Genomic DNA, 19,242 nt, shown 5'->3' with positions numbered 1-19,242 from the left:
CCCCCTCAGGTTTGTGAATCGGCTCCTATCCATTGAGGCCTGAAGGCTTTGATTCATGCCAGGTTTGCCTTGCGTGTTCATTTTCAAGAAATCACCCTTCACTGGTGATGAATAACACTTCAAGTCTCTGTCACCCCTACATAAGAAACACTTGATTAGTCAGAATGTGTGTGTGTGTGTGCATGCGGGTGAAGCAGTGGAACAGAACTTACAAACAGGTAAAAATACAAGTCCCCATTTTGTCATGCTCCAAATCAAGCTAAATTAATGTCTCAAATGCAGTTATTTTTTTTTAATGCCAACCAAAGACAGCTCTTGTTCGAGAGCTCAAGCCTATGCTCAGTTGCTGGCATGCTGAATGGAGCAGAAATTTTGATGCTTTGTTGACACTTCAGTACTTAAGACTTCTCCACTGTGTGAATGGCTACTAGCCCCAGTCCCATGGGACTTTGCACTTGACCATAGAAATAATTTCAAATATTGAAAACATTAAGATTAAATATATATCCATTTATAGAGGAGGTGATTAAGGATAGGCTTGGGAGTAAACTCAAGGCCTGGGGGCCCAGATACGGCCCGCCACATCTTTTTATGTGTTCCGCAAAGACAAATTGTGCATCAAATTCATGCCAATGCTACAATTACAAATTGGTTTCACCTTTAAAAAATAGAGAGATAGACATTTTTATTAGCAGTCATATTTTTAAAACATTTGAACAGTTTTTATCAGTCTCTGTTTACATATATATAATATGAGGCATTCATTTATTTGGGTTGACAATTATAAACTATGACTGGAGTAAACAAACATGCATTAGATGAAAGTTTGAAGTCATGATATGGTAAAAGGCCTTTCTAATTAGTCTCTTTTGGAGAGAGAGGGAGACCTGAGTAAGGTGCAATGTTGACGTCAACCCATTGCGCACCTTCTTCTCCAAATGAAACCATTATTCTTGCGACAGAGGACAAATGGTTTAGCAAAACGGATAGAGAGTAGAGTGGCAGCAGCATACAAATTGAACCCATGAATATCATCCTGGCAAACATCCATGTGCAAAGTGAAGTGTATATTTGTCCCTATATTTCTTTCCTTGGCTATGTTAAACTTTGGGTGTACATAAATCCTGCAGTGTCACAATGATTTGCATTAATTGTTTAATTATCTTTAATTTATCTTCTATTTGTTTACCCTGACATATATAGTTGTATTTGACTCTAAATACATGAAGGAAAAAAATAAGAATACCATCATACAGATAATACTTGTGGCCGCTGTTATTTGCAAATGAGCCAAAACAATTGGCAGACGCCCAATGTGAGTCTTGAACCCATGACCCTAAGATTAAGAGCCTCATGCTCTACCGACTGAGCCAACCGGGATCTTAGTGTTAAGACTTTGTTTCATTTTTTTTTTTTTTTTTTTTTTGATAAGGTATGGCAGATTAAATGTTAAAACTTGTCCGACAAGCGGCAGACGCCCAATGTGGGGCTCGAACCCACGACCCTGAGATTAAGAGTCTCATGCTCTACCGACTGAGCTAACCGGGCTCTTTTGTATGAGATTTTTTTTCATTTAAATTTTTTTTTTTTTTTAAATCGGGTATGGCAGATTCAACATCAAAACTTGTCCGAAAAGTAGCAGACGCCCAATGTGGGGCTCGAACCCACGACCCTGAGATTAAGAGTCTCATGCTCTACCGACTGAGCTAACCGGGCTCTTTTTGTGTAAGATTTTGTTTTATTTTTTTTAAATTTTTTTTTTTTTAAATCGGGTATGGCAGATTCAACATCAAAACTTGTCCAAAAAGCAGCAGACGCCCAATGTGGGGCTCGAACCCACGACCCTGAGATTAAGAGTCTCATGCTCTACCGACTGAGCTAACCGGGCTCTTTTTGTGTAAGATTTTGTTTTATTTTTTTTTAATTTTTTTTTTTTAAATCGGGTATGGCAGATTCAACATCAAAACTTGTCCAAAAAGCAGCAGACGCCCAATGTGGGGCTCGAACCCACGACCCTGAGATTAAGAGTCTCATGCTCTACCGACTGAGCTAACCGGGCTCTTTTGTATGAGATTTTTTTTCATTTAAATTTTTTTTTTTTTTTAAATCGGGTATGGCAGATTCAACATCAAAACTTGTCCGAAAAGTAGCAGACGCCCAATGTGGGGCTCGAACCCACGACCCTGAGATTAAGAGTCTCATGCTCTACCGACTGAGCTAACCGGGCTCTTTTTGTGTAAGATTTTGTTTTATTTTTTTTTAATTTTTTTTTTTTAAATCGGGTATGGCAGATTCAACATCAAAACTTGTCCAAAAAGCAGCAGACGCCCAATGTGGGGCTCGAACCCACGACCCTGAGATTAAGAGTCTCATGCTCTACCGACTGAGCTAACCGGGCTCTTTTTGTGTAAGATTTTGTTTTATTTTTTTTTAATTTTTTTTTTTTAAATCGGGTATGGCAGATTCAACATCAAAACTTGTCCAAAAAGCAGCAGACACCCAATGTGGGGCTCGAACCCACGACCCTGAGATTAAGAGTCTCATGCTCTACCGACTGAGCTAATCGGGCTCTTTTTGTGTAAGATTTTGTTTTATTTTTTTTAAATTTTTTTTTTTAAATCGGGTATGGCAGATTCAACATCAAAACTTGTCCAAAAAGCAGCAGACGCCCAATGTGGGGCTCGAACCCACGACCCTGAGATTAAGAGTCTCATGCTCTACCGACTGAGCTAACCGGGCTCTTTTATATGAGATTTTGTTTTATTTTTATTTTTATTTATTTTTAAATCGTATGGTAGATTCAACATCAAAACTTGTCCAAAAAGCAGCAGACGCCCAATGTGGGGCTCGAACCCACGACCCTGAGATTAAGAGTCTCATGCTCTACCGACTGAGCTAACCGGGCTCTTTTTGTGTGAGATTTTGTTTTATTTATTTATTTATTTTTTTTTTAAATCGGGTATGGCAGATTCAACATCAAAACTTGTCCAAAAAGCAGCAGACGCCCAATGTGGGGCTCGAACCCACGACCCTGAGATTAAGAGTCTCATGCTCTACCGACTGAGCTAACCGGGCTCTTCTATATGAGATTTTGTTTTATTTTTATTTTTATTTATTTATTTTTAAATCGTATGGTAGATTCAACATCAAAACTTGTCCAAAAAGCAGCAGACGCCCAATGTGGGGCTCGAACCCACGACCCTGAGATTAAGAGTCTCATGCTCTACCGACTGAGCTAACCGGGCTCTTTTGTATGAGATTTTTTTTCATTTAAAAAGTTTTTTTTTTAAATCGGGTATGGCAGATTCAACATCAAAACTTGTCCGAAAAGCAGCAGGCGCCCAATGTGGGGCTCGAACCCACGACCTGAGATTAAGAGTCTCATGCTCTACCGACTGAGCTAACCGGGCTCTTTTTGTGTAAGATTTTGTTTTATTTTTTTTTTATTTTTTTTTTTAAATCGGGTATGGCAGATTCAACATCAAAACTTGTCCAAAAAGCAGCAGACGCCCAATGTGGGGCTCGAACCCTCGACCCTGAGAGTAAGAGTCTCATGCTCTACCGACTGAGCTAACCGGGCTCTTTTGTATGATATTTTGTTTTATTTTATTTTTTATTTTTTTTAAATAGGGAATGGCAGATTCAACATTAAAAATTGTCCCACAAGTGGCAGACGCCCAATGTGGGGCTCGAACCCACGGCCCTGAGATTAAGAGTCTCATGCTCTACCGACTGAGCTAACCGGGCTCTTTTATAAGAGATTTTGTTTTATTTTTATTTTTATTTATTTATTTTTAAATCTCGTATGGTAGATTCAACATCGAAACTTGTCCAAAAAGCAGCAGACGCCCAATGTGGGGCTCGAACCCACGACCCTGAGATTAAGAGTCTCATGCTCTACCGACTGAGCTAACCAGGGTCTTTGGTATGAGATTTTGTTTTATTTAAAAATTTTTTTTTTTTTTTTTTAAATCGGGTATGGCAGATTCAACATCAAAACTTGTCCAAAAAGCAGCAGACGCCCAATGTGGGGCTCGAACCCACGACCCTGAGATTAAGAGTCTCATGCTCTACCGACTGAGCTAACCGGGCTCTTTTGTGTTAGATTTTGTTTCATTTTTTTTTGTTTTTGTTTTTTTAAATAGGGTATGGCAGATTCAACATTAAAAATTGTCCCACAAGTAGCAGACACCCAATGTGGGGCTCGAACCCACGACCCTGAGATTAAGAGTCTCATGCTCTACCGACTGAGCTAATCGGGCTCTTTTATATGAGATTTTGTTTTATTTTTATTTTTATTTATTTATAAATCGGGTATGGTAGCTTCAACATTAAAACTTGTCCAAAAAGCAGCAGACGCCCAATGTGGGGCTCGAACCCACGACCTTGAGATTAAGAATCTCATGCTCTACCGACTAAGATAACCAGGCTCCTAGTGTTAAGACTTTGTATTTTTTGTTTTTTTTTTGTTTTTTTTAATAGGGTATGGCAGATTCAACATTAAAACCTGTCCAACAAGTGGCAGATGTCCAATGTGGGGCTCGTACCCACAACCCTGAGATTAAGGGTTTCATGCTCTACCGACTGAATAAAAAAAAAAAATCAGCATCCACATTCATCCTCTGAAAGACATTAATTAACAAGTGTGTGAAGTATGCAAGTTCTAACATGAGGTGGTGGGTTGATCATAGTATTTTTAGCGTAATTACAAAGTAAGCAGTCTTCTTGCTAGCACATGCCTCTGTAAATAAGGCTGGCTCTTTTGGAGAAGCTTTTCCCTGCTCAGACTTTGTGTCATACCATGCAAATCTGGTGTTATTTTTTTAAATACAATTTTGATGGTGTTTGGTGACACAGGTGTGGCCAGTGAAATGTGATGGATTTGTTTCTTTGTCAGTGAGGATGGGTTAGTCAGTGGTAGTGAATTCTCCCCTTGCAAGATGTGTTGACGCCCTCACACACAGGAAAAAAAAAAACTTTGCTTCCAGGTATGTCTCCGTGTCATTCTCACTAGATCGACTTTCTTCAGCACAAGCCTGCCTGAGACCCAGACACCTCCTCCAGGCTCTGACATATAATCTGAGCCTGTCATGGCCTTTATCATACAGCATCAATGGGTGTGTTGGGCCTTTCTCCACAGTCCCTACAGGCAGCACGATACCTGCAAAACATTCCTCCGACACATCCCTGTGCAAGAGGCATATCGCCTGTCTTTTATGGCAGCTTTGCTTGAGGGTGGAGGTTGGGGGGGAGGGTGCGATAGAGTTCCTCCTTTACATGCCCTTTCATTTATGAAAGTTATCCTTACCTGGAATCGTAAAACGGTCTTTGTATTTCATCTACTGAAATTAGTCACCAATGATAGTGCTATTCACCTTCAATATCCCTGCTTTGCACACTTCTTTTAGCTCAAACCTTGAAGGCTAGTGAGAGGGACTGAATCAAAGCAGCAGTTTCACTGTGCACAGGACTCTAATCATACCACTTCTTCTAAAGTAATGTCTGTACTCTCATGAATTGAACTGCGTATGAGCTGAGATTGGCAAACATAGCATTCAGTGGCTGAGCTATCATAAACTAGAAAGGAGCCCAAAGTAATTTCAAATAGTCACTTAGCAAAAAAAAAAAGGCCAACAGATCAATGTTGCACACTACCTGATCCCCATTACTAACAGGTTGACCAATGCTTAAAACCTTCCATTATGAATTTTATTTGCATATTTGTAATGCTCTAATGGGGCATTAGATGAAGATAAATTAAACATACAGCTTTTGCTTAGCTATGCTTTTCAAGAGTCAAGACAAACAATTAGCTAATTGAATTTCATGGACATGTGAATGCATCATTTGCGCTAAAAAGGACGTTTGCTATGGGCTCATCTTCAGCTGGTGGCCTCATGAAGATAATGATTTAATGCTTCTGAATCACATTCATTTGAGTCCTTGTGCTTTTCTGTCCTGCACTCTTGTTACCATGCTGCAGTCAAGTATCCAAAAGAATCTACTGTACACTATGTGCGTGCGTGCGTGCGTGCGTGCGTGCGTGCGTGCGTGCGTGCGTGCGTGCGTGCGTGCGTGCGTGCGTGCGTGCGTGCGTGCGTGCGTGCGTGCGTGCGTGCGTGCGTGCGTGCGTATACATGTCTGAGGTCTTAACACCTCTGTGACTCGTGTCTGAAATGCATTGCCGGGAGCAGCTAGGAAAAAAAAATATTTTGTGTTTTTTCTTGTTTTGATTTTCCTGTTTCCTGTGCAGTCAGTAGGCCAAACCATGAATAAAACAGGATTGGAGACAAACAAAGAGTTCTCTTCAGGCTCCTTGGCCCATAGTCAGAATGGGATGTGGGTTCAACTTTGAGGACCACAGGACCGGCATTTAAGTGGAAAATTCCATTTTAACATGATCCCTTATAATTAAGAACAATTCTTCCTGAGCTGACTTTAGATTCTTAAAAGAAGAACAAGACTAAAACTAGCAGTAGTGGAGGATGTTGACCACAACGTTATTTAATCCTGCTCGTTGAAGTGCAACTAGAAAAGTTGAGCTCTTGGAATGTGTGGTAATTTGGAGTGGTACTGAATAATATTCGAGGCCTGTCTCGGTCTTCAGAAATGGATTTGTGTGAAAGCTTTTGTGCATTTTGATTTGCTGTAATATGTGATTCATATTTTGAATCCAGGATCCGACCGGCATTGACTTGTAAAATCTTTTGGAAGAACACCCACACACTATCCAGTTCTGCAGCCATAGCAAGTGCCAAATCCAGGTCCAGAAAGTTAAACCCTGCCACAGTTTGGATTTAGCCACAGGTGCCAGAACTCTTCTCAGAAGGGATTTTACTTTCTGGACCCAAGTGTTATTTAGTTAGAATGAAGTTTGGGATGGGTATTTTGCAACAGTTTAGATACCTCTGCCTTCTCATAGAAATAATTTCGGGCCTGCCAGCTGCTCTTTCAAGCGCGGTTTTTCTCTTCCGTGCATTTATGCTGGCTCCCGGCAGAGGTGGAATTGGGTGGTGCTCGGCAAAGAGGAAATTCAGACATTGACATTCCTCGCTACACAAGACTTACACCCACTTTACACTATATTTGTTAAAAGACAAAATCAAGGTCCTTGAACCAACTGACAAAGGAAAATAAACCATAGCAATAGTTGTTTTCCAGGAAATAGTTTTCCCTAACTGCATGAGGCACCACCCATAATTTTGTAACCGCCTGACATTTGAATTCTTTCTCAGTGTTAAAGAACTGCATGACCGAGGCATAATGTCAGGCGTGGGGATAATTTCTGAACTACTTTGCAATAAGCCTTCCAATTATCATTCAACTATAACAAAGCAAAACACTCCTTAAGAAGTTTACTAATTAAGCCACTTTCTGTGCTCAATTTTTTGCACCCTAGAAGGATAATATATTGATCACAAAAAAAGAAGTGTCACATCATGTAGACAGGAAATCGCCATGGCAAGAAAAAGTACAACAAAGTGGTGCATATAGTAACTGCATGGATAATCCAAAGTTGCTCTAACAATGTAGGAGAATACGCTGGACTATCTCATTCTTTGTGCTTTGGAGACAGAGGACATTGTGTTTAGTTTTTAACTGTTGACTGCCTGACTGATCTCGTGAGGACTCCTTGCTTGTGATTGTGTCAACAGAGTCCTTGTGAGGAGAGGTTGGCAATGCCTGGCACGGGCCATTAGCACCGTGCAAGTCTCCTGCTGCTTCAATAGACAATTTTATGGCCATCAGCGCCCTCTTGTGTTTTCTTACTTTTTCTTCAGTATTGTACAGGCCAACGCTTTAATTCCATAAATTTTCTATACTGCTTATATAATCTTTAGCATCACTTGAAAATTGAGTCTAGACTGAGAGTGAGAGGCAGTGTACCTCATGTCAATCAGGGAGATGATACCAAAAAAAATCACTCAATAATATAATAATATTAATATTGAGCCGGTGAATTTAGAGGGAGTGAATCTACCACATTTCTGGACTGGAAATGTGAGGGCAGTTATTTTAAAATTCACCTTAGCTTGTTGTCTGGACTCAAGTTACATTCAGTGACGGCACCACAGGGACAAACCCCACAAATACGGTTAATAGAGTTACTTTCCTTTCTAAAGTATTTTACATTTTTTATCAAAAGTATGTTTTTCCATTTTGATGTACAGCTTATGGGTCCCAAAAACCTGACACGTAATATATTTTTAATAAAACTTGCAAATTTTGATGAAATTCAGTTTAGCCAGGCAGCACTACAGTAAAGACATAATTGCCTCACAATTGGAGGTCGTAGGTTGAAATCTTGGCTTCAGCTTTTTTTCTCCCTTTAGTTCTTGGGTCATATGACCAAAATGTTCCTTTGGTTAAGAGAGTTAAAGCAGGGTTAAGACTCTAAATTGTCCTTAGTTGTTAACGTGAGTGTGGATGTCTATCATATGTGGCCACTGTGGTCCAGGGCATATGATGCCTATTATAAAATATAAAAGATTGAGTTTTTGTCTACCTTCAGCCTTTTGTGCACTCTTTGAGTGATAATAAATAATTCAGTGGTTCTGCTGGTCCCATTGCAAGAAAGCATCATTTCTTGCTGCACAGTTTGTGTCGCAGCATAGAACATGAATCAAGGGAAACTGCAGAGCAGCCAGGAGACTCAAGAACCCTCTCGGTTCCCCTCCCCAACCCATCCCTCTCTCTCAACTGGGCACTCAGCATTAGTGCTGGGCTGTTAGGCAGTGTGCTCATTGCCTGCCATCACAGCACCTGCTTTTCTGCTCACGTTGCTTCACCTTCTCCTTCTGCTCAAACATGATGGAGATTGGACCAAGATGCCTCCGTGTGATTCACTTGCTGGTTTTGTGTCTGTCTTTCTGCCTGCCAGGAGACACAAACACAAAAAAGGCCATCAAGATAGCCCGCTGTCCTGCGACCTGTTCGTGCACCAAAGATAGTGCTTTTTGTGTGGATACGAAGGCTATTCCAAAGAGCTTCCCACCTGGCATCATTTCTCTGTGAGTTGAAACTATTGTCTCCCTACTCTTACTTGCTTGAAGTCATCAATGATGTCATTATGTTCTGAGGAGTAAAATGTGTATTTGATCAGATGTGAAAACAGAAAGCATGTTGTTTTATTATGCAATGCTTTCTGTGTTTGTATACATTTGCAAATTGATGACATATGGTAAGCGTGGAACTCAGTAACATCTTGTTGCACCTTGCAATAGATTAGCTGTCTGTCCTCCAAAGATCACTCTATTGAATGAAATAATACTGAACCCTTGCTACAAGGGTAAGGGGCTGTTTGTTGAGAGCTTCTGTTCACGTGATGTGGACTCCAGTAGCGCATATGGATTTCAAGACAAGAAGGCAAAGTGACCTCATTTTGCAAAATAGAAGTAAGAAATGAAGTTGTGTGTTCCGGTTTGGAAAAGATTCAATGACATTCAAATAATGACAGATGTGACCTGAGAAAGGTTGGGTCAACAGTTGGGAATGAAACCTCATAAAGCCACGTGACATTACACCTGTGAATTCTGGCCCTGCCTGTAAAATCAGCTGATATGTTAAATGTCTGCACAGGACGATGGTGAACACAGGATTTACAACGATTCCTGAGGGAGCTTTCTCGCACCTTCACCTACTCCAGTTTTTGTAAGTGTATGACAACAGCAGTGTTTTTCATCTGAAGTGTGTGCAACAGAGTCACTTTCTTCAGATTTCGTCAGATTTGCACACAGTTCATGCTGCGGTTTGCAATAAAATCTTTTAAAGCAATTTAGCAATGAAAGAACTCCAGCCACTTGAAATAAATGGCGTTTGAAAACAGTGGTGGCATAGCAAGAATACGACTTGTGCTTCTGTCATCCCAGATAACTGAGTGCCTCAGTTGTTCCCCTGACAAAGCCCTATTTGTCTGTCACATTCAATCATTTGTGTGTGTCTTATTTATGTGTGCAAGCTTGCAGTTGTTTGCTCCAATTTTCAGTTTGAGTGATGACATTAAATGTATTGTGATGACAGTTGACTGTGCAGTTTACTTGACCGGCTCTATTTTCGTGGACAGGCACATCTTCTCATTATTTATAATGTTTGTTAATATTTAATAAAATGTTGGTGAAAATATGCACATGTCAAAGAACTTGGGTGCACAATCACAGTAGTTGACTGCATGTTTTCTCAATGCGTCTAACTATTTTTGTTGTGTCCACAGACTCTTGAACTCCAACACATTCTCCACCATTTCAGATGATGCTTTTGCTGGGCTGTCTCACCTTCAGTACCTGTTAGTAAAATTTCAATTTCTTGAAGTTTCTTTTGACAATTGGATTTATTTAGATGGTAAATGTAAGTAAAAAGTTAGGTTTATCAGAGACTGACTTTTCATGGCTTACTGATGCTTCCTCTGCATTTTCACATTCTGATTTGTGGCTAATTAAAAGGCATTGCTAAATATTAATGCATACATTTGTAAATCTTTGTTTTTTTTGTACAAGCTTCTAAAATTAGCTTTTTGTTCATTTGCCTTGCATTGATAACACATAATCAATTGTGCCAAACAAGTAACTAGTTTTTCTATTCCAGGTTCATTGAGAATAACGAAGTCCAAACTCTCTCAAAACATACCTTCCGGGGACTAAAATCTCTGACTCATCTGTGAGTATGTCATCACTCCCGGCATGCCATTTTGCAGTTTAAACTAGCTCATTTTTAGTATAGGGGGGTCCTTGTTCCGAGCATTGTGAATGGAGGCGTGACGTAAGAATATGTAGTTGTGAGATACGAGAAGGCACACTCAGTTGCTCCTTCGTCCATTTGTTTCACATTTATGGTGAAGAGTTCATCGGCGTGGAGTGATGGAAAAGAATGTGCGTGGCTCACGACGCTGCCTGCATGACCAGAACTTTGGCATACAGTAAATTTAACAACAAAATAATTGTAAAAATCATCAAGTGAACCTTTTCAGATCCCTCTCAAACAACAACCTCCAACAGCTGCCCAGAGATCTGTTTAAACATCTGGACATCCTCACAGATTTGTAAGTGTTGATTTGTAAGCATGTTGGAGTTGACCTGTTGGAGTGATCCTGTCATGCGACTCTGCACTCAACTACTAAACTGACTTGGTCAATCGTTGAGATAACACTTTGTATCCGTGTTGCATCATTGGTTTCAGGGACCTGCGAGGAAACTCCTTCCGCTGCGATTGCAAGATCAAGTGGCTAGTTGACTGGATAGAAAAGACCAACACTTCTGTTCCTCCCATATACTGTGCAAGCCCTTTTGAATTTCAGGGTCGCAGGATCCATGACCTTGCCCCAAGAGACTTCAATTGCATCAGTGCAGGTTTGAACTTTGTCATTTTCTGTTTGAAGAGTCAGTTTGCAGTTTATAATTTGCTCTCATTCTCTGTATTTTCTTTTTCTAGATTTTGCCATTTATGAAACATTTCCTTTCCATTCTATGTCTGTGGAGTCTTATGAGTTTGGGGGAGATATGTTTGTTGTCTTCTCTCAGCCTGAATCAGGTTTCTGCACTCTTTATGTGTGGGATCATGTGGAAATTAAATTCAGGACATTTCAGAACATTACCTGTAAGTGATGGAGACAAACACGCCAACATTTACAGTATTTTAGTTTGTCTATTTTGTCTTTTATCTGTTGTGCCTTTCTTATATGTGTTTTTGCAGCTCGTTCAGCTTTGTACTGCAAACCAGTAGTGATAAACGACACGCTTTACATGGTTGTGGCTCAACTTTTTGGTGGATCTCACATCTACAAGTAAGCTTTGCAAACCTCTGTTGCTATGCAGAAATTCTCTACTGGTTTTATGATTCCAACCTTCAAATAATTAGTGTGGCATTAGATACTACTACAAACAAATACTCCATCCATCCATCCATCCATCCATCCATCCATCCATCCATCCATCCATCCATCCATCCATCCATCCATCCATCCATCCATCCATCCATCCATCCATCCATCCATCCATCCATCCATCCATCCATCCATCCATCCATCCATCCATCCATCCATCCATCCATCCATCCATCCATCCATCCATCCATTTTCATCGCCGTATGGACACAAAAATACTTTAGATGCTGTAGCTTTGCACAGATGTGTTTGCATCCAGAATGAACTGTGAGGCTTTTTGTTCAAATTACAGGTGGGAAGAGGACCCTCTTCGCTTTGTGCAGATACAAGACATTGACACAACACGAGTGAAGAAGCCCAACTTTGTGGAGACATTCCAGCTCGATGGTGAATGCTATTTTGTAGTAGCAGACAGTTCGAAGGCCGGTTCAACCAGCATTTATCGATGGAACAGCAATGGCTTTTACTCCCACCAATCCCTCCATCCTTGGCACCGCGACACCCATGTGGAGTTCCTCAACGTCGGAGGAAAGCCTCACCTCATCCTCTCCAGCGCAACTCAACCACCAGTAGTTTACCAGTGGAACCGAGGCCAAAAGCAGTTTGATTTCTTCTCCCAAATCACAGAGCAAGCTGACGTGCAGATGGTCAAACACTTCTGGGTTCGGAAGGCGCTTTATCTTTGCCTCACACGCTTCATTGGTGACTCAAAAATTCTCCGCTGGGAAGGCCAGCGTTTCATCGAGATCCAGACTCTTCCCTCTCGCGGCTCCATGGTGGTGCATCCCTTCACCGTGGGCCTTCGGCAGTACCTTATCCTTGGGAGTGATTTCTCATTTTCTAGAGTGTACTTATGGGATGATCTCACTCAGCGCTTTCAGCTGTTCCAAGAACTCAATATGAGAGCCCCAAGGGCCTTCAGCTTCATGTCCGTCGACAATAAGGACATAATGTTGGCTGCCAGCTTCAAGGGCAATTCTCTTGCCTACCAGCATCTTCTGGTTGATCTCAGTGCAAAATAGAAATGTGAGAGACAATGTGTCGTGCCAACAAAAAACAAAAACATGCAGGACATGTGCAGGAGTATTCAGGCGCATCTCAATAAATCAGGTGTGGAAAACTTTATTTATTCAGCTTAAATAATAATTTATTCAGGAAGAGAGGAAAAAACAAATAATGTATCACTGCTGCTTATAGATAATAGATCCACTATACATACACATGCTTTTCTTAATTTTTCTACAATTGTAATTTATTGAGATGCACTTGCAGTGAGGTTTTGCTATTTCACAGGATGTTGTAAATGACTAACTTAAAAAAAGTTTAAAATATATTAATCATAATACCGCCTCAGTGCGATGCTGACTGAAATGCCAAATCACTGTTTCTACATGTATATTATTGTTGAAATGCATGTACATTTATTGAATCAACCACTAGAAAATTATGTTTCGTCTGATAACTGGTAGAAGTGATATACTGAATGTTATGCATGTAAACTTTCAAAAAGCTACAATTAGACTGGTCAACAACAGATTTGATAAAAGGTGGCTTTGTGTTTCCCTAAGCACATTTTGGCACTGATTTTAAAAAAAATATTTTTTTTTCCAGCGCATCAGTTTTGAAAAATCTTATTTATTTTTTTTGCTTTTAAATTTGACTTTTAAAAAGCTTGTGCATTACCATTTACAGCTATGACAAACATTTGGTGTGCTAGAGAAAAACTAGGGCGGATATGAAAATCAAGGAAAAGGTTTTCTTACAAATCTGATAAAAAAAATGAAAAAAACCATTGTTATCAGTGCAGCACTTCTGAGTTTGGGTGCTATATCCTTAAGCTTGTTTTTAAAAAAAAAAGCTTTTTTGCAGTAATATAGTACATTTGATTTAAGTGTCTTTAAATACAAGATGTTTGCAGAGGGCAAACAAATCATAGATAATGTTTTCATTATATTTTTAACCTTTATTTAACCAGCAAAAATCCCATGGAGATAAAACAAAATATTTTGCAGGGCAGTCCTATTCAAGAGGGAGCAGTTACACAATGAACATTTACATTACACACATTGATCAAAACGTTGCAAGCAGTTAGTTTGTACATTCCTATTAAGATACAGACTTGATTAATTTGCAGAATTTCAGTATTGAGGTAGAGTTTGAGTTAATTCCTCCTGAAACATGAATCATAAAGTAGAAGTGTTGCGATCATTCGGTAACAGACATTTATTTGCTTTTGTTTAGTGACGCGCACCAAAGATGTGACGTCATTTGCTGTTGCCGTCTGCGAAGAATAATAGTCCGCCGTCGCTCCTCTGTTGTTTTCCCCGTCTCCTGCATGAGCTTTCCGATGGGAAGCATGAAGATGCTACAAAATGAAGGAACGAGGAGTTTGCAAATAAATAAAATAAATTTGTGAAGCGGACACCCATTTCCGGAATCTCAAGCTGACACCGGAAGTGCTGCGACAAAGATCCGCTGTTATAAAATGCACTAGCGCTTACTATTAGAATGACAACAAACATGACGGGCGCCGTCAAAACGACACTGCCTTCCGAATGGGAAGACGACGAACGGATGGATTTTCTATTCTCCGACTTCAAGGAAAACCGCGACGTCAACACGATGGACTGGGACAGTAAAATGGACTTCTGGACGACTCTGATCGTGCAAAGCTGCAGGGACCGCCGTGCCGTGTGTGTCAATCTGCAGGACCTCAACAAGACTTTCAGTAGGAAAGAAAAATCACCTTTGGGCTTGACGACTGTCATCCACTCCATGTCTAGGTAAATACTGTGCTGTACGCTCCAATTTCAGATTTTTTTTTTTCGGGGGGGCGGATAGTCCATAATATCTTCTCCCTATGCTCATGTTGTTTTTCTACGCATACTTTTTCCAGGTTCGTGCTCAATAAAAAACTTGTGCGTTATATTATTTAAACTGCATAAAGTACCCCTACATGTGAATTGTTGTTGGGTTATATGTAACTATATGTTCTTTGGCCCGTGTCAGTTTTCTACAGTTAAGTCAATATCTATTACATACAGATTTGTGTATCCAAACAATACATCTGCAAAGTATTCACAGCACTTCACCTTTTCTACATTTTGTTATGTTAATACCACAAGAAAGTAGTAATACATTAATATTTCTATGATGTTCCTTTTGAGGTGCATGCCTATGGTGATGCCTAGCTAAAGTCCATGCTTTTCCATTCCCTTGTCTGGGACTGTCACTTTGGATAGTTGCCCCAGCCAACATGGCCGCCACGTCGGCACATCACTTAGCCTGCTCTTGTCTTACTGTACATCCGTGACAACAGCAGCGTAACCCTGAACTATGTGTACTAGTATGTGTCTGTTTATTGCGTCACAGTCCCAGTAAACAGCAACCAATTCCTGAGCTATCAGACTTTGACAACTACTGCATCAAGGGGTGGAATGACACTATTTCCTGTCCGTTGGTTCCGGGTCAGTTAAATTGTGGTTCCACTATGTTTCCATTTCACCTCATCCAGATGTGGGAAGCTTCAGAGGGAGTCCGAGTTTGCCGCCAATGTTGATTGCGGATGGCTGTCCTGGGGTGTTGGTCTCCTGTTGGTGAAGCCTCTGAAATGGACCTTCTCCTCTTTGCTGGGAGGAAGCAGACTATCTTCGGAGGAGTCTTTTGTTGTCATTGACCTGGTTAAGGTGTGTTGCTCATCTTCCGTTTATGTGCAGCAGAATCAGATTAGAAAGACACTGGCCATAAAATAATACAGATTGCAGATTGACAGAAGGTTGCACATTTTTGTAAGATTAAGTATATGAGTGTGTTTTGACATAATTCTTTTGTATTATTTTATTTCTTTTTGTAGAGCCGGCAGTTCTCAACCTACTCTAAGTGGCCATTGGCATAACACGCCACGCTCCATTTACATGCTTAAGACATTACAAATAAATGCACATCTGAAATATAAATTCCCCCACCACAAAATCAAAACCCTGCATGTGTTTACGTAATTAATCATCCAATGTCAGTGAAAGCACGATGTTCAACTTTTTTTTACTGTAGCAGAGCTCCTGGCCTGCACAAATTTCTGTGCCAGTTGATCAATCACAAACAGATAAGGCTGCTATTTTCTACATAAATGCTTTTTTTTTCTCTGCTCACTCCAGTCTTTATTGTTCTTTCCAGGAAAAAGCAGCCGAAGTTCTCAGGATTTACCAAAGCAGTGAATTTGCAAATCGCTCCGTCATGTCATTTCAAGACCTGTGGACACTCTCCTCCAGCGTGTGTGCTGATGAAAGCACCCTATGCATGGCTCTTCTGCAGCTGCAGAGGGAGAAACAAGTCGCAGTCTCCTTGCATGAGGGGGAGAAGGTAAACTTCAGAACTCATCACTCAACAAACAACCGCTCATTCTTCTTTTTCTCCTAGCTGACATCTTATGTTTTGTTTACTTTGTATTTACTTACAGATTGTTAAATTTTGCCAAGCTGGGCAGAGTCGCGTCTCCAGTGTCAGTGATGTTGATATCGGAGTTTATCAGTTGCAGCGTAGTGAGAAACTGCTGGTGGAGCGTCTGGACAAACTGGGCCTGGAGGCTGATAAGTACATCCACTACTAATAACAGTTGCTCAGGATTCAAGTAACGCGATTAAACAATCTAGTTTTTATGGTTGTTAAATTTAAATTTCTCTTGGCTAGCAGTTTGTTTACAAATAATAAACAAAATCAAATGTCTATGCTATGTCCCATTGACCCCTTTAAAATCTGTAATGTGACGGTATTTCAGTGCACTGTTTCCCTACCATTATTGAACGAAGGCACATATTTGAAAAAGTAAAGATATTGAAGGAATGATGATTTCATCACAATCCACTCACCAGTATTTTATCAGTGTGAAATCTGGGCCTATTTATTTTAATTCTGTGGATACGCCATTGATTAAACAGTCCGCTCTCTCGTGATGTAGTCCTCATATCTTTGTTTGACTTACTGCTTGGTCACCACTCACTGAACATTAACACACAATTTTCAAGGCAAATTTCTTATCAAGCTCTTTTCTATTTCTTGTGTTCAGGTGCAGAAAAGAATCAAGAGCTTTACTTCGAGAAGGGAAGAAAACACAGGTGAATGCTTAAGATGCTCCAAAACATGATTCAAGCCAAGAGCGAACAAATGAAATTCAGTCCATTTCGTGCTCCTATTTATTGTCCCTTCAACAGGCACTGAGGTGTTTGAGAGGCTGTAAAAGGGTGGAAAAGAGAGCAGACAACTTGTTTGGGCAGCTAGAGTCTATTCGAGGCATACTGGATCGCATAGCTCAGTCGCACACCGATAAAATGGTAGACCGTTAGAAAACAAATAGGCTGAAAATCAACATTCACACCAAGTACTAAAAGTCTGTCTTGTTCTTGCAGGTTCTACAAGCTTACCAAGCGGGAATGGCCAGCCTCAGAGTGTCTCTCAAGGACGTGACGGTGGAAGGTGCAGAGAGCCTTCTTGATCAAATCCAAGAGGCAAGTTCATTTGAAAACTTTGATTGCTTACTTTGGATTCAGTTGGGCACATCTAAACAAAGCCTTTATCATTGACACAGTTATGTGACAAACAAGATGACGTGAATCAAGCCATATCTGGAGCATTCACCAGTGGAGGTATGTCAAATTGTCCTTTCCTCATAATCGGATCTACTGTACTGAGATTTTCAAATAATGGTCAGGTGTGCTTTTAATAAGGAGGGGTCTTATTTGCAGGATGTCTCAGAATCCTTAATTCATATTTTTCCAAAAGGCTTTTATTCTGCTTACTACTCAGATTCCTAAACTCTGTCGTTTAAATGTCCTAAAAATGTAAGAATTTATAAATAAGCACAACAACCCGCATTTGGTTGTCATTGCAATGTTGGCTATATTATACTGTCAAGTCAGACATTTTTAAAAAGAAAAAGAGATTTAATATCCATGGATTTTTTTAATCACGTGTGAACACTAATCATGTCTATTAATCAGTGAAGTGCAGAATGACTGAAAAAGTTCATAACCATCACAATGGAAGGGCGCCACTATTTGAGGAAGTGTTGTATTTTATCACTATTTGTTTTTGTAGATGATGACGAGTTGGAAGAAGAACTGAAATCGCTATTGGATGAATCCAACACGATTTCTGAGGTTCCAAGCGAGCCCCTGCCGAGCATCCCGGGTGACGACCTGTTGGATTTGCTACCCGCCGTCCCTGACACGGACATGAATGTCAACGCCAAGCAGCTGGAAGAAGAACTCAAGCAACTGACTCTCTAAAGATACAGATGGGCTGTTGTTTTCCATCACTGTGCAAAGGAATTATAAACACAAATGTTAAAATGATTTTTTTTTTTCTACCCATGCAGGATTTCTGCAGCACAAGAAATCTTTTTGCATAGCTAAGGCAAACAAAGTGACCTGGAATTGTTACTATGTAAAGCCAGGAGCAGTTACCTAGAAGCGAGAGTAATACTAAAGTTGTTTCAAAGTCAAGACAGGTAGAAAAGCACTTTCCTTCTTTCAGTCTAAATTCCTTTGCAGTGGGTGCATGCCAAAGAAGAAATAAACTACGCTCTCATCTGGATGTGAAGCCTGTGTGAATTCAAAATTTTAATTTGTCTCTGAAATACTGTATACTCTTTGATATGCTTTTAATTCATTTAGAGTGTCTTTGACAAAGAGCAGCAGTTTGTCCTTGAGTGTATGTATAGTTCTAGTGAAGATTGTCATGTTTTTCCTGTCTTAATTTTGTTTGCCAAATGTTTCATATCAAACCACACGCATTGCTCGTGTACTCGACCAAGGAGATAGTTTTACTCAAAAGATTTTTTCTGCTAATAAAATGTATTTTAATCACACTGGTGGTTTTGGTCAGCTATATGTCAACGTAAGTGGTGGATGTATTGTCTGCCCTCACTCTTTGCCATCTTTAAAATATTAATTTTCAGGCTCCACATAGCTTTATAGTTTTAACCACCAGAGGTCACCGGTGTGCACTGCACCAAGTCAATCACTTGTTTTTTTAACTTTGACCACTTTGAAATTAGACTTTTCACTCATTCGTGGTATTAAATAACGATAGATTAAAAATTAGAATAAAAAGGCAGTCTTCATTGTCGTCTGTTGTTTTTTTCCCCAACCTTTTATTCAAACACAAACACATTCAATGTAATAACACCATCAACAAATACAAAATTAAAACATCAATGTCAGCATAACGTGTGTCGGCTGGCATAATCTTCGCGAACGAGCCTGAAAATGGCGGGGTACCTAATAGAGTGTCCAAATGACGTCACATATCAAACAGCCAATCAGAAAGTGGGTGTGGCACTTTTCACTTAAACCAGGGGTGTCGACCTCCAG

The 19,242-nt window shown here is 40.2% G+C and overlaps 2 protein-coding genes and 18 non-coding genes across 21 annotated transcripts; 2 read left to right on the top strand and 18 right to left on the bottom strand.

Annotated features, from left to right (window-relative positions):
* Positions 1–1,475: 1,475 nt before the first annotated feature.
* trnak-cuu (transfer RNA lysine (anticodon CUU)) lies at positions 1,476–1,548 on the bottom strand. The gene has a single exon. It is a non-coding gene; the product is annotated as a tRNA-Lys (tRNA).
* Positions 1,549–1,643: 95 nt separating this feature from the next.
* Positions 1,644–1,716, bottom strand: trnak-cuu (transfer RNA lysine (anticodon CUU)). The gene has a single exon. It is a non-coding gene; the product is annotated as a tRNA-Lys (tRNA).
* A 99-nt stretch (positions 1,717–1,815) lies between these two features.
* Positions 1,816–1,888, bottom strand: trnak-cuu (transfer RNA lysine (anticodon CUU)). The gene has a single exon. It is a non-coding gene; the product is annotated as a tRNA-Lys (tRNA).
* Positions 1,889–1,986: 98 nt separating this feature from the next.
* Positions 1,987–2,059, bottom strand: trnak-cuu (transfer RNA lysine (anticodon CUU)). Its single transcript has one exon. It is a non-coding gene; the product is annotated as a tRNA-Lys (tRNA).
* Positions 2,060–2,154: 95 nt separating this feature from the next.
* On the bottom strand, positions 2,155–2,227 carry trnak-cuu (transfer RNA lysine (anticodon CUU)). Its single transcript has one exon. It is a non-coding gene; the product is annotated as a tRNA-Lys (tRNA).
* A 98-nt stretch (positions 2,228–2,325) lies between these two features.
* Positions 2,326–2,398, bottom strand: trnak-cuu (transfer RNA lysine (anticodon CUU)). The gene has a single exon. It is a non-coding gene; the product is annotated as a tRNA-Lys (tRNA).
* A 98-nt stretch (positions 2,399–2,496) lies between these two features.
* On the bottom strand, positions 2,497–2,569 carry trnak-cuu (transfer RNA lysine (anticodon CUU)). Its single transcript has one exon. It is a non-coding gene; the product is annotated as a tRNA-Lys (tRNA).
* A 97-nt stretch (positions 2,570–2,666) lies between these two features.
* trnak-cuu (transfer RNA lysine (anticodon CUU)) lies at positions 2,667–2,739 on the bottom strand. Its single transcript has one exon. It is a non-coding gene; the product is annotated as a tRNA-Lys (tRNA).
* A 93-nt stretch (positions 2,740–2,832) lies between these two features.
* On the bottom strand, positions 2,833–2,905 carry trnak-cuu (transfer RNA lysine (anticodon CUU)). The gene has a single exon. It is a non-coding gene; the product is annotated as a tRNA-Lys (tRNA).
* Positions 2,906–3,002: 97 nt separating this feature from the next.
* Positions 3,003–3,075, bottom strand: trnak-cuu (transfer RNA lysine (anticodon CUU)). Its single transcript has one exon. It is a non-coding gene; the product is annotated as a tRNA-Lys (tRNA).
* A 97-nt stretch (positions 3,076–3,172) lies between these two features.
* Positions 3,173–3,245, bottom strand: trnak-cuu (transfer RNA lysine (anticodon CUU)). Its single transcript has one exon. It is a non-coding gene; the product is annotated as a tRNA-Lys (tRNA).
* A 93-nt stretch (positions 3,246–3,338) lies between these two features.
* Positions 3,339–3,410, bottom strand: trnak-cuu (transfer RNA lysine (anticodon CUU)). Its single transcript has one exon. It is a non-coding gene; the product is annotated as a tRNA-Lys (tRNA).
* A 97-nt stretch (positions 3,411–3,507) lies between these two features.
* Positions 3,508–3,580, bottom strand: trnak-cuu (transfer RNA lysine (anticodon CUU)). Its single transcript has one exon. It is a non-coding gene; the product is annotated as a tRNA-Lys (tRNA).
* A 94-nt stretch (positions 3,581–3,674) lies between these two features.
* Positions 3,675–3,747, bottom strand: trnak-cuu (transfer RNA lysine (anticodon CUU)). Its single transcript has one exon. It is a non-coding gene; the product is annotated as a tRNA-Lys (tRNA).
* A 99-nt stretch (positions 3,748–3,846) lies between these two features.
* Positions 3,847–3,919, bottom strand: trnak-cuu (transfer RNA lysine (anticodon CUU)). Its single transcript has one exon. It is a non-coding gene; the product is annotated as a tRNA-Lys (tRNA).
* Positions 3,920–4,019: 100 nt separating this feature from the next.
* On the bottom strand, positions 4,020–4,092 carry trnak-cuu (transfer RNA lysine (anticodon CUU)). Its single transcript has one exon. It is a non-coding gene; the product is annotated as a tRNA-Lys (tRNA).
* Positions 4,093–4,189: 97 nt separating this feature from the next.
* trnak-cuu (transfer RNA lysine (anticodon CUU)) lies at positions 4,190–4,262 on the bottom strand. The gene has a single exon. It is a non-coding gene; the product is annotated as a tRNA-Lys (tRNA).
* Positions 4,263–4,357: 95 nt separating this feature from the next.
* trnak-cuu (transfer RNA lysine (anticodon CUU)) lies at positions 4,358–4,430 on the bottom strand. The gene has a single exon. It is a non-coding gene; the product is annotated as a tRNA-Lys (tRNA).
* Positions 4,431–8,708: 4,278 nt separating this feature from the next.
* On the top strand, positions 8,709–13,409 carry lgi3 (leucine-rich repeat LGI family, member 3). 2 transcript variants are annotated; one of them, XM_088376774.1, is made up of 9 exons: positions 8,709–9,011; positions 9,580–9,651; positions 10,211–10,282; positions 10,582–10,653; positions 10,964–11,035; positions 11,173–11,342; positions 11,425–11,589; positions 11,686–11,776; positions 12,168–13,409. In XM_088376774.1, exons 1-9 carry the CDS (start codon positions 8,809–8,811, stop codon positions 12,895–12,897), a joined length of 1,647 nt encoding a protein of 548 aa, XP_088232900.1. In that variant the 5' UTR covers positions 8,709–8,808; the 3' UTR covers positions 12,898–13,409. The 2 variants fall into 2 exon arrangements, with proteins under 2 accessions (XP_088232900.1, XP_088232902.1); XM_088376776.1 differs by lacking the exon at positions 10,964–11,035.
* Positions 13,410–14,181: 772 nt separating this feature from the next.
* Positions 14,182–18,737, top strand: chmp7 (charged multivesicular body protein 7). Its single transcript, XM_088376777.1, has 9 exons — positions 14,182–14,658; positions 15,390–15,561; positions 16,049–16,234; positions 16,332–16,465; positions 16,938–16,986; positions 17,083–17,202; positions 17,278–17,376; positions 17,457–17,514; positions 17,966–18,737. Exons 1-9 carry the CDS (start codon positions 14,384–14,386, stop codon positions 18,154–18,156), a joined length of 1,284 nt encoding a protein of 427 aa, XP_088232903.1. The 5' UTR covers positions 14,182–14,383; the 3' UTR covers positions 18,157–18,737.
* The last annotated feature ends 505 nt before the right edge of the window (positions 18,738–19,242 follow it).

The sequence above is a fragment of the Syngnathus floridae genome, chromosome 5 (assembly GCF_059516105.1).
Source record: "Syngnathus floridae isolate MCC-2025c chromosome 5, RoL_Sflo_1.0, whole genome shotgun sequence".
In the NCBI taxonomy this organism is placed as follows: domain Eukaryota; kingdom Metazoa; phylum Chordata; class Actinopteri; order Syngnathiformes; family Syngnathidae; genus Syngnathus; species Syngnathus floridae.
The sequence above is the reverse complement of the archived record's forward strand: the minus strand, read 5'-3'. Positions and strand labels throughout refer to the sequence as shown.